This window comes from Apostichopus japonicus, chromosome 13, assembly GCF_037975245.1.
Source record: "Apostichopus japonicus isolate 1M-3 chromosome 13, ASM3797524v1, whole genome shotgun sequence".
Taxonomy (NCBI): Eukaryota; Metazoa; Echinodermata; class Holothuroidea; order Aspidochirotida; family Stichopodidae; genus Apostichopus; species Apostichopus japonicus.
In genome coordinates this window covers 6,395,733-6,408,885 of record NC_092573.1, presented here as the reverse complement: position 1 = coordinate 6,408,885, position 13,153 = coordinate 6,395,733, and the positions used below count along the sequence as shown (strand labels likewise).

The window sequence follows — 13,153 nt, the reverse complement described above, 5'->3', positions numbered from 1 at the left end:
TTATTACAGGTCAGACCAAGGACCTGGTATTTAAACTGCAGCTATCTTAGACCAAGCAGACTGGGGTCTCATATAGAAGTTGGTATAGCTGAAAACAACGTCAAAAACATTACTAAATGTAAAATAGAAATGCTTCTTTGTATGGATCAAATGTTATTGCTCTTCTTAATTAGTTTTCTAAGAGTGCCAGAGAGGAAACTTTGTTGGAGCAAACACCAAAAATCTCACAATAAATAAAGTGTGCGATTTCACAGTGTATAGGGCCGAGTGTGTTTTCAACCCTTATGTGTCACCATAACTGACTAGTGCAAAGTTTTGGGGTCGATTTGTTTTTCGACGACCTCGTTGAAATCTTTCATGGGGCCAGATAGGACCAGCGGGCAAAACGGTAGAAAGCTTCTCTACCCCGTCCAAAAAGTTAACAACCATAATTACTACGACAACTATAGGCTTTATATAACGTAAATGCTAGGCTAAGAGTATCCGTTAGAAAACTTTGTTATGTTTAAGCAAGATATTTTCGTGTTTTCGTTTTGGTCTTCATTTCGATTTGACAGATTGGTTGCTTATATAGTTTCTTAGAGTATTATTTAAGATAGGAGAAACGACTCCATAAACGCAACCACCAGCTTTAAGGGAATTCCACCATAATTAATTTAACCAAACATCAGGAAAAGAAATCAGTAACCTGTATCATTATTTTGCTCTGTAAATGTTTGCTATAGACTTTAGCCTATAAAATCACAAATTCCAAGGTTATATACGGTATTGAAGAATGATTTGTTTTCTTTCCAAGATTAAAAGTGCATTGAACTACAATATAACACTTTACATGTTCTGTCTGTTTCCAACTTGATGATTATACAACCTTTACTCTCTGGTAAAATTATTTTTAACATTAATTAAATTACTTCCATTGCCTTTAGGTTTACTCTACATGTTGAACACCTTATCATACAAAACAGATATGACGAAATACTTATCTCGCATTGGAAGGCAGCATAACGTTGCGTGGATGGCAATATTTAAGAGCGATATAAAATGATATTAACTGCCAAGAAGAATCTGTCATCAATTACTCCTGATACTTTTTTTTCTTGTCGCATGAAATAAATACTTTCATATTAACCTGGTTATCATAATGCTTGGAATTCTTAATAAACCAACCATGGTTAACACTGTTCGCATGTTCCTTACCGTTATCTGGCTATATACGCCACTTAGAGGCAATAACAACAACTGGTAATGCGCATTCACGATCAAGCCTATCAGAAGCATATATATATACAATCTCTACACAGGTTCCAGGACGGAGATGAAACATAAAAATTCCATGAACGCTTCTTGAGTTCCGGGCAAATCTTTGATTTATTGTTTCTTTTGAGGCAACAATTAGAACAAATGGTTTGTGTATTATAAACAATATAGTGACCTTTGTTCATCTTGTTACAGCCTCTCCGTCGTTGTACTTTATATAAGTTTATACTCACTCAGTAACAATCTCGCTTCGATACTATTTTGATTACATTATCAGTCATGTAATCAAAATGTCCCTTTCAATACTTGAGATAATTAGAACTATGTCTGTTGCAACTATTATGTATAAGACAATACAAGATGTAAATAAGTGGGATAAAATGGGAGCTTTGTCATCATGTAAAGCTATAAATATAGTCAAAATAATGGTCACGAAAACTCAATTTTTAACAAACTTCATCGTCTCATTGAAAATTCCGTTATACATGGTAGGCTGGATATGGAGTTTTTCTGCATGGGAGACTTAATTGGGACCTATTATTACTAATGATTGGAGCTCTCACGAGTTTAAACGTTTGTAAACTTCCAATAAGTTTAGCATTATACAATGTTGTGCTCTGTTGTCATATCGGCTATTATAAGCATTAGGTTTAACGTCTCACGCAATTAACTTTGAATTGCACTTTCAATAAGAAATAAGCTGGTATAATGACAACTCGATGGAGCTACGTAATATATTATCCGCGATTAATTTTAATTTAAATGACAAACTATTTCAACATATTAATGATTGCATATTAATAAATAAACAAATAACAATCATTATACACTATAATGGGATCTCAGGGACGGCCTAGACAGACAATAAAACTTATTGTCAGTCTGTCAGTTCGAAAACCGTCAATTTATGAATGGCAGTACATGTGGTTAGAAGATTTCATCTTAAATGATACTTATACCTAATATAATCTAAACTAATCTTTCGTGACATCGTAACATCCATGGCAAGCGATCCCGACTATTTTTACCCAAACGTTAAACGTACTGCGGTACTTGTTATACAAACCTAAAACAATTACACAACATAAGAAACCAAACAAACCCACAAGGAAACGAACAAGGTGGACCAGTATAAATGATTGAAACATATGTACACGGTCCATAGCTTTGCAGTGTTTCACATAGTACGACTTATTGAGCCAGTATTTCGGATTTCTGACAATCTTGGCGTTTGAGACCTGTCAGACTATAAACAGAATAACAGAAGGAAGTTAAATATATTGACCACCTCTGGCAGAATTGCTCTTTTGATATGTTTTAAAAGGAAATATTTCACCACGTGACAACCAAATCACATTAATGCCAGCTATACTAATGAAATCTATTCGTGATTATGGGATTTATAATAGTCTTCGAGTGTTTTGCGAATCAGTGGAGTTTATAGTCACTGCAAACATTGCAATTAGTATACACTACACGAATATACCAGCATGTTTACTTTAATTCAACGAATTCTTGCTTTAGATATCTCTTCACGAATATAGTGTGCGACGCGTCTGGCGGTTTCACCAGCCTAACAAACAAGCATTAGGCGCATTATCTTTTAGGTATCCGATCTGATATATGGTGAAGTATAATATTTTACTAATGAAATGAATTGTCTTCTGTCGTAGAACCTCAAAATTAATACCCCAAAGCCATCAAACATGTGACTAAAATCCTTCCTTTTCTTTCCTTTACTAACTACTCTTCATTACTTAAGTTTAAACTACCCGCAGTAACCAAACATTTCATATAGCTAATTTTATTTTATTAGTCATTGCCTTAAGTATACGTGCAGATGCATGAGACCAAAAAACTCCGAGAGACCAGACGGCCATTTTATTGATAATAATAAAGAAAGGCCTCCAGATACGCGCTCATCGCCAATACAATATGCCGCTACCTGGCTTACAGAGGAAGACCGGGGGGAAACATACTTCTTTCTCGTCCCATCAACGCAAAAAGGATGGTCTTTATACATTTCATACGAACGGTATTTGAAGCCTCTAAGGCATTATTATGCGATGGTATTGCACACGAAGACTGTTCCGTGTCTTCTGGACACATGTTCTCACTGTTGAGAAGCTGACGACACTATCGAAATGCTAGCATAGGCCTTGTACTGTATTAATATTCTCACTAGTGTGTACTTCATACGTGCTCTTATTTTGGATACAACAATATACAATGGTGATGTATTCCGTAAAAATGTGATCGATGTGTCGTTAAAGAAATGAAAACGAAAATCTCTCAAGTGAGGCAAGAAAGGTCCACATACAGCTTTGTCATGTACCCTGCGGTAATCCTCATTGCAAATAGATATTAATTCCCACGTATTGACAGATAAATATGGTATTTACATATCCTTTGACTAATTAGCATATGTACTTTAATTTGTTATATATATATATATATATATATATATATATATATACATATATATATATACATATATATATATATATATATATATATATATATATATATATATATCATATGATATTTATCATATGATATATATCATGCAATATTATCCTACCTATATATTGAACCAAGAAATATTTCCCCTCGTGATTCTTTGCAATTGTTCCTTGTTGAAACATAAATTCACTATTAATTGTATCTCTATACATCATTAGCGTAAGTTCAACGACTGTCATACATCGCTAAAAATCTCATATTTCCATTATCAAGTTTTAATTTATTCTTCCATACTTTTCGAGTAAGATCAAGTTACAAATATTAGACATAGAAGTTATATAATTATTCTCCTGCATTTCCGTGTTCGCTGTGATTAGTGTGTAACAATATGGCCATATTTATATTCATATGACTAATGAACTAGCGTATGGGTCATGGCTACTGCAGCATTCTCTCAGCACTGCCATGGTATACTGCCGAAAATTGCAAATGAAGAAAGAATAACTCGTCTTGTATTATCCAGTGCTATAGGGCATTAGTTAACACATCATTTGAGTAAAAGGAAAGCAAGAACATAATTCCAAAATCTCCATGTTTTACTTTTGTATTAAAAACTATAGGGTTTATCAAACGTTCTCTTCAAGGGAGTATGGACATTTTTTAACAATTGTCAAAAATTAATAAATAAATTTGTATTAGGTTATTTACAATGAGACTTTAATGGGGGTTTTCCATCTCTATAACATTTCACCAATGTCAATGATGAACACATTCTGAATGTTTACAGGAAAAGCTTGCGCTAAATAAAAAAAACCACAGTTAACACATATATAAAGTATTTACCAAAACTGTCACATCTTTCCCTAATCATTGATGCTTTAACAACAGATTATTTGAACAAGGTTTTTTCGGCATATGTGACGTCACTGAAGCATGCGCGCGCGAGTTGAAACTCTTAATTCGACACGATGTTAATGTGTGAACATAATGATGCAATTTATTGAATAACCACTGTTCAGGATTCGTCTTCAAACGTCCAACGACATGGCCGTTCTGTTTTGAATATAACATCCAGCTACAACATAAAACAAGGTTCCTTTTATCATTATTCCTGATCGATCTTTCATGCTTCTTTACTTACTGGACCAATAAATATTAACATATTGTAATGTCAAGAATGACATTGTTCTCTACGTTTGATATTAAATTTGCGAAATATTCTTCTTTGTATTTTGAATAGCAAAAATGGCTCATGTCTGATACTGTCATAGTTTAATAAGTTAGTTAGCACGATTTATTAAAGTTTAGCTCAACCCTGATTCCTGCTTTTACTGAACTACCGGTGCACAGTAAGTTCTGACTTACAGCTGTTTTGATACAGTCATATTTGTGTATATGTTTCTTAGCATGATTAATTATACGTTTAGTTAAACTCTTATTCCTGCTTTACTGAACTACCGGTGCACAGTAAGTTCTGACTTAAAGCTGTTTTGATACAGTCATATTTGTGTATATGTTTCTTAGCATGATTAATTATACGTTTAGTTAAACCTTGATTCCTGCTCAACTGAACTATACGTACATTCTGTCCTGAATTAAAGCTGTTGGATTCTATCATATTTGTCCATCTTTCTTAGTATGGTTCTTGAAGTTGAGCCAAACACCCTAAATCTTGGTTCAAGGTCACTTTAACGGGTACCTTAACAGCTGTATGATATGTTACTAAATGTCCTATTCCGGGTACCTTAACAACTGTATTACATGTTACTAAATGTCCTATTCCGGGTACCTTAACAGCTGTATTACATGTTACTAAATGTCCTATTCCAGGTACCTTAACAGCTGTATTACATGTTACTAAATGTCCTATTCCGGGTACCTTAACAACTGTATTACATGTTACTAAATGTCCTATTCCAAACTTATTTCATATTAGTCTTACGACAGCAAACAACTTTGTCATATCTCTCTGTCATATTTCTAATCAAAGGCATGAATCTGGTAAGTTTAACCTCTCTTGCTCATATGTTATCCATGGAATAGGAGTGTTTCGGATGTATGTATAAACTTAATTGGTTGCCACAAAGGGGCCACTTTAGGACACAGACATTGCTCAAAGAGGCACCACGTAAAAGAGAGTAATCTGGTTGACAGTGAGTAACCGACCGTTGCTTAGTATCCTATTTTTAAATATCTTTGAAGTCAATACATTTATTGTTGTAATTTAACATTGTTTAAAACCATATTGAAACATAAATAGTTATAAACGGCTGATATAAAAAATACAACTTTCTTCACGAAAACAACCCATGTGAGAGGGGAAAAGAGGACCTTACAATTGCAATGAGATTTGTGTTGTTGTCAGAAACTGTTAGTCCTATGCATCTTTTATATCACTCACTACCTACGTTTATGACCATCACAGTGCTTGTGGTTTCCTTAAAACTGCCATATCAAGTTTGTATTAATTCTATAAAATACATAAAAATGGTTTATATCAGTAACTCTTCAGAACCACTTTTTAAACGATTTCATATTTAAAATGAAGAACTGATGATGTCAACACGCTCGTCTTATACTTCTATTGTTCATTGTGTTCCCTCAGCATTGTATTAATGTATACAGAATCTCGTTACTACACAATGGCAAGTATTAGTCTGTTTGTCTGTCTGTCTGTCTGTCTGTCTGTCTGTCCTTGTGTTTAGTTATGCAATAAACCTTTGATGAGTTCACGTCCGCTAAAAGAGAATACAATGTCATGGATAGGGTCGCATGATATCGGGAGCAACGTTTACATTCCGTCTGTAAGATCCCATTATTCATTTTTAATTGAAGAACCACACATGAAGTCCAGATGTTTTTCAAATTTCGAACAGCTACGAGGATCACAAACAAAATCAACCATGTACAAGTATGGCTGTGTATAGGACCCTTCACTTCAGCGATTAGTTATCGCTCGGTATTTTATAGAGTGTAAATTGTGTTTTTCGTTGACGTTGGCGGTGACGTGGGGAGGGAAAATATTCACCAACGAACTTTCATTCCTTCAATATAACACTGAGAAACAAGTGATGGTAATCTCGAAAGGGTTTCACATTCTAGTTGCACTATGGAATCCTTTGTTGACCCGATAAAAGAGCGGCTTCTTGTCATGGAATGGATTTGATCGTGACCTCTTCCAAATGGAAGGTTTAATTTTATTGCTAATTCGTGAGACGTGGTATGGGGTGGGGTGTGGGAGGGGAGGGGTAAGGGGAGGGGTCATCAAAATCACTTTTAACAAGTAATTTTAACAAGGATAGACGACTGGCTATATGCCTCTTACTTTCACTCATTCTTCCACAGTGCCATGAGTCAGGTATGAGAATATACAGAGACGTTTATGATTCACAAAGTCAAGAAGAATATTTCACACAAGAAGAACAAGACAACTATCACGGTACCTCCTCAGGAACAATATGAGATCAAAGCTATATATATCAATCTCTCACTTCTGACCTTTGATAGGTATCATCACAACAGTGTGCTACTATATATATACATACATAGATAGATATACACGAACTTGAAAACATCCGTTTTGTTTTATGGGAAGCTAATCTAATCGCACAATAGTATTTGTTGCTCAAGAACAAATCTCAGCTCCGTGCCTTCCTTCGTGGCGCGGTTTTGCTTTTAATTACTTTGTATGTGACAAGCGGAACACTTGCGACCGTTTATCCAATGTTCAGCTGGGAAATCCATGTGGTGATTTATCGCCATCCTTGTAGACTAAAGCTACTTTACGAGATCTGGCAGAGACGAAAATTTCCCGCGGGAATTTCTCTGTTTAGCGACTTACTGCTGATAAAAGAGAACACAAGAGTTGAGCCCAAGTAAAAGAAGACTCGTCGATTCCCTACCAACGGAAGATTGTACCCTTAATTGGATTAGACACTCACATAACGTATTTAAGTGAGGCGCATGGTTAAATTTAGCGCGCCAACACATTTGAATTTTGCCAAGTTGGGCCTCTTTTGTGCAACTTTTAGGCTTTGTTTTCTCCTATTCGTATTGCTCTTCCATATGTAAATATCTCTTTTTTTTATCAATGGGGTTAGACGAACATATATATGACAGTGAAATCAAATGGTTACACCACAAATTATACAAAGAAAGTTTGTTCTTTCATTTTGCTCATGACCTTGAAATGAAAAATTCGGCAGAAAGTGAGTCGACCTATATTTTTAAATCGGTTGATTCTGTAGACTCAATTTTCTTTGCAACTAATAATGTCATCATTTTGATTTTTCAGAATGAAGCAATATATTTTCATTTTATATGACACCTTTCCAAGAAGAAAAATGTAATTACCTGAAACTTCAGATTGAGATGTCAGTTTATAAATCTTTTAATTATTCATAGGGAGATATATTCGTGGCATTTTTACCCTTTTATTTGGCTTCCTTCGATTAATTGTGTTAGTCTAATCAAGGCTATCAGTCATTTTATGTTCTTTCATTAGCCAGGTTTTAATTTTCAGGTTTAACCATATATACAAATTAAAACAATAAAAATAAATCACTATTGAACTTGTTTTTTATCCACAGGTGATAGTTAATTCAGTTCTTCTAAATTGTGTTTGTATAATGTTTTTTAACTTTCTCATTTCCTTTTACATATTTCAAAAAGATATTTATCTTTTGCAACGTATGGAAGCTATTCTGCAAGTATATGAAAAGTGCGCGAAACGTTATTTATGCAATTGAAACAACTTTAGGCTACGCGCAACCATTGATTGAATAGCAATGTTCAGTCTATACGCTATGAAAATTAAAGCTCTAGAGGAGTGGTGTATAAAGCGGGGGGGGGGGTGGGATCCGCCGGGGTAACAGTCAGAAGGGTGCCATGCCACAGTCCCAACACCACACCACACCCCGACCCCACCCCACCCCACCCACAAGTTTCCTTATTTTTTGTAAATCATTGTGTAATCTGCTTTGCCAAAGATAGCACCATTTTGCATCTAAGCCACCTTACATATACAAAATATTCTCAAAGGGGATGAAAAGAAGGGTCCTCCCGGGTGCCAACTATTCTAGGTGCGCTATTGAGTTCAAATATTTAAATCCATAGCGGGCAATATGACGGTCAATTAAGGTCAATGGAAGGCGTTCTTTTAATTCACTAGAGACGCTTCTTTAAGCGTTATTCTCTCTTAATTTCGTTTCAATAAAACCCTCACATTTAGTTAAGTGAATTTTGTGATGCAGACGAATAAAAGTTGATCAAAAGATAAACTTAACATATTTTTATAGCTACGCATCCATGACATAAAACTAATTTTGCTTCAAGTTGCCTTTTGATAAAAAAAATTCTGTTCTTCAAATGATCTTATCACATGTATGAATGTAATGAAAAACTCCATCGGAACGTTAACATCATATTTTTATGTTACATGCCAGAAATTTAAATTCACATTTCAAGCAGTAAAGTAGACAGTTGTAGCTTTCAATGATACAAATGTGACTATGTTACGAACTGTGACTTATTTGAAATAAGTGACTGATATCTCTCAACAAGGTATACTATACACTTTCAGATTTATTCCTGCTCCTCTCAAGATATTTGACACTCGGATACAGTTTACCTCAAATCACGTTTCTGCTGCATCGAGAATAGGTCACTAACTGAGAGAAGAATTTGACGACTTGGTGAAATCCAGGTACAGTGAAGCAAAAATGAGATATCTTAATCCAATCAACGCATGCATCAAGGGAGCCAATCAAGTCCAAATAATCAAATCAGAAAATGGAAAATTCTTGTAAGAATTGATCTCTCGATCGGGCAAGGACAAATCATCTTAATTTTAGAGGATTATACAAAAGGTGTAAATAGAAAAATAAAGAAAGAAGTACCCAAATCGTCAAGGCAGGTGACTTTAAGGTTTTGTACAAATTGTATTTAAATTGCCGAAGGTGTGTTGATTTGGTTGGTTTTATATCAACCGAATTGGTTAGTTTGAGAAGTTGATCGGACTGTCAGATTTAAAATATAGTCCCGAGGGGTAATAACACAGAGCTCATGCTATGGGAGGTTTGGAAAGAATTAATTGTCATAGAGAAAAATGAAAAAGAAGAATGATCTATCATATATAGGATTGGTAAATGGTTAGTTTGGTATTTCAATAATTAACTTCGTAATTGAAAAATTGAAAATACAGCAACATATAAGCGAGAGAATCGAGGCTTTACGAAAGCTAATTTATTAACGAGCTTATAAAATTGAATACAAATGACCTCACTGATTTTGTTTGACTGGACGGGGAAATTATATATATATATATATACCGTTCGTTTCTCAATCGTATAGAGAACACACAAGTAAACAGCTGACCAAGCCAAAGCTTATTGTAAATTACTGATTGTGAAAGGGTTCGAGTGCTCGTAACTGGTTTTCTATCGAAAGGTGAGTTAACTGCCATAGCGGTAATGTTCACAAACAAACAACTACGTGTAGAACACAAATATACACACAAGTAAATAGGAATCATATCACATTCTTATTGGTTTCCTTTAGGGAGGCAAGGTTCTGTCATAAGACGTGATTTTCCTCAGAAAAACAAACAAAAGACACAAAAATAACAGCAAAAGACAACAAAACCAAAACCGCAAATTACATAACAAACATACATGCAAATTATCTAACCTAACTCAAGCTCACTATGAATCACAACATGTACAAGGGGAATGAAATTAACGAGATTCATTTTTAAAATTGGTCTCCTATCGGAAGGTCAGCAACTGTCATAGAGAGATAATTTTCACAAATGAATAAATAATTCTAAATACAATAACAAGTACACAACAACAAACAAATAAATAAATAAACAAGGAATGTAATGCTGACGTAAGGTTAACTAACTTAGTTTTAGTGTTCATAGCCAACAAAATAAGAACAACAGCCATGGATGTTCCACTGTTAATCCTTTGCCTTCAAGATATTTATCATTAAAATATGCTATATGTCTACAATGTTCTTTTCAGTTGAATCTTTGATGACGTCAGCTACTGAGTACATGTATATATGTTAAGTTTAATCCATTGTATTATAAATTCTGATAAGTAAATAACAAACAGCCGGGTACCCATATATAATATCAATCACCATTTGTTCCTAAGGAATTGTTAATTAATTCTAAACATATTATTTGAACTAGTAAACTGTTTATATATATATCAATATATATATATCAATATATATATATATATATATAAATATATCTATATATATATTATATATATATACAGGGTTATAGCCACGCCGGCCGGCGGCGGCCGGTGGTAACCGCCACTCACGCCTGCCGGCCGGCATTGGAAGTGATTAAACAGTCCACTGGCCGGTACAAAAAAAATAGTAAAATGCTTGTGAAATACAACAAAAGTAACAAATTTATCTTTCCCTTGCCGTAAAACATGATAATAACGTCACCTTTTTCCCTGGACCCCACCAGGGCCCTTAAGCGGGCCCCTGGACCCCCGGCCGTGAGATGCGAGAGCTTCGCTCGCTACGCTTCGCAAATTTATTTAACCAGCACTCACAATCTCCTAGCTATAACCCTGTATATATATATATATATATTATATATAATCAGTTTATAATCCATATGAAATCCGTAAATGAATAGATTTTACCTTATATCTCACTGGTCTCTTATAACAATACTTAAAACAATACTTATATCTGAATTATCTCGCTTACCTTCAAATTCTTTTTCATGAGCGTTTGTAGTGGAAAACAGCAGAGTGAGTAGAACTGACGGAGAAAATGAGAAAAATAAGTAGTTATTTCTTCCATCTTTGCAGAGTCACTAAGAAATCCGCCAAACTTCAACACACACCACAGAGCCATCACGTCCTACACCCTACTACCCCTTATCACAGAGGCAGGTTGTATGACCTGATACCCCTTAATAGAGAACCAAAGTTCTGCTTCCTTTCACCCTAACCACAGAGCCAGTACTCCCTGCACCCTACTACCCCTTATCAGAGACGCTCGGTCTGGTAACATTTACCACTGAGCCACCCGTCCTCCATCCTAAATCCTTATGACAGAGCCACCATGTCCTATACCCTACTACCCCATTACCCCTTATCAAATAGAGACACAACCTGCTTACTACTACCGGTACGGTACCTCTTACAACATGTACATGCACGCCATTCTTCGTTCTACTCAACTTGATCAATCTTTATGACACCTTGCAACAGGGTGACGACTTTCATCGTCTTAGGTCTACCCGTTATACCACAGAGTCATAGACATCTTCAACTGCTCAATAGTATTCATTAGTACTCATTAACAAGCATTAACACTAACATGCCACATGCTTCGCGTTATGATGTTCTCCGCCTATCTAGAACTATTACAAGTAATTTATGTCTCGATCTAACAATGAAAATGGAAGATGAATTATATGATTGATTTAATCACTGGTTAATTTTATAATTGAAGATTAAATTTTGTCGTTTGTTAAGCATTACCAACCCTACCAAATGTGAATGAAAAGAAACACGACTATAAAGGCAATCACAATTAAAAACTGCGTCTGTTTTTTCGTCCAATCATTTGCATAACATTAATTATTCATTACTAACTTCAAAGCGCTTGATTTTGAAAAACAATTCTTGGAAATATTTATTCATATTTTATGGTAAATATATATATATATATATATTATATATATATATATATATATATATATATATATATATATATATATATATATATATATATATATATATATATATATATATATATATATATATATATATATATGTATATATATATATATATATATATATATATATATATATATATATATATATATATATATATATATATATATATAGTGATCTCGTATACTTTAACAATGACCTAAACGAAAAAGACGCAAAGAAAAAAAAATAAAGAATGTTAATTTTTTATTCTAAAATTGGCATATCCTGTAGTGACGTTTCAACGATGTCATGCAAAGTGCATTCTAACCGTAAAAGTTAAAACCCCTTAGGACACGTTTTGTAAATATTACCGATCAGAACCACTTACATACAATTTCCTGTACCTTAATATAACGAACCAAAACAGTTAAAGGAGACAGAGAAAAGATAAGAAAAGTCAATCGGTATATTGATTTAACAATACACAAGAAACAGTGTAATGTTCACCCGAGACTGAAGCCGCTTCTCGCCTTCCTATATATGCAAAATCGGTGATGCACAAGTGTTGCAATTGAATTATAAAACAGTTGTTATACATGCTATAGTTGTGAGGCATATATACCTATGGGAGGAACCTGCGATAGAGATATGAAGAAACCCTCAAGGGAAACGACTGTCGAGTAGCCTAGTCAATGCACGTATGGCTGTGTATACTCCCTGCAGGAATTCACCAT

General features: G+C 34.4%; 1 protein-coding gene across 3 annotated transcripts in view; it reads right to left on the bottom strand.

The window, feature by feature from the left end:
- The window catches only part of LOC139978842 (neuronal acetylcholine receptor subunit alpha-7-like), a 72,681-nt gene that overhangs the window by 41,304 nt on the left and 18,224 nt on the right, over positions 1-13,153 (bottom strand). For all 3 annotated transcript variants that reach the window (XM_071989372.1, XM_071989371.1, XM_071989373.1), the window contains exon 2: positions 11,461-11,514. In XM_071989372.1, coding sequence (XP_071845473.1) covers positions 11,461-11,514 — 54 coding nt within the window. The remainder of the gene's footprint in view (positions 1-11,460; positions 11,515-13,153) is intronic.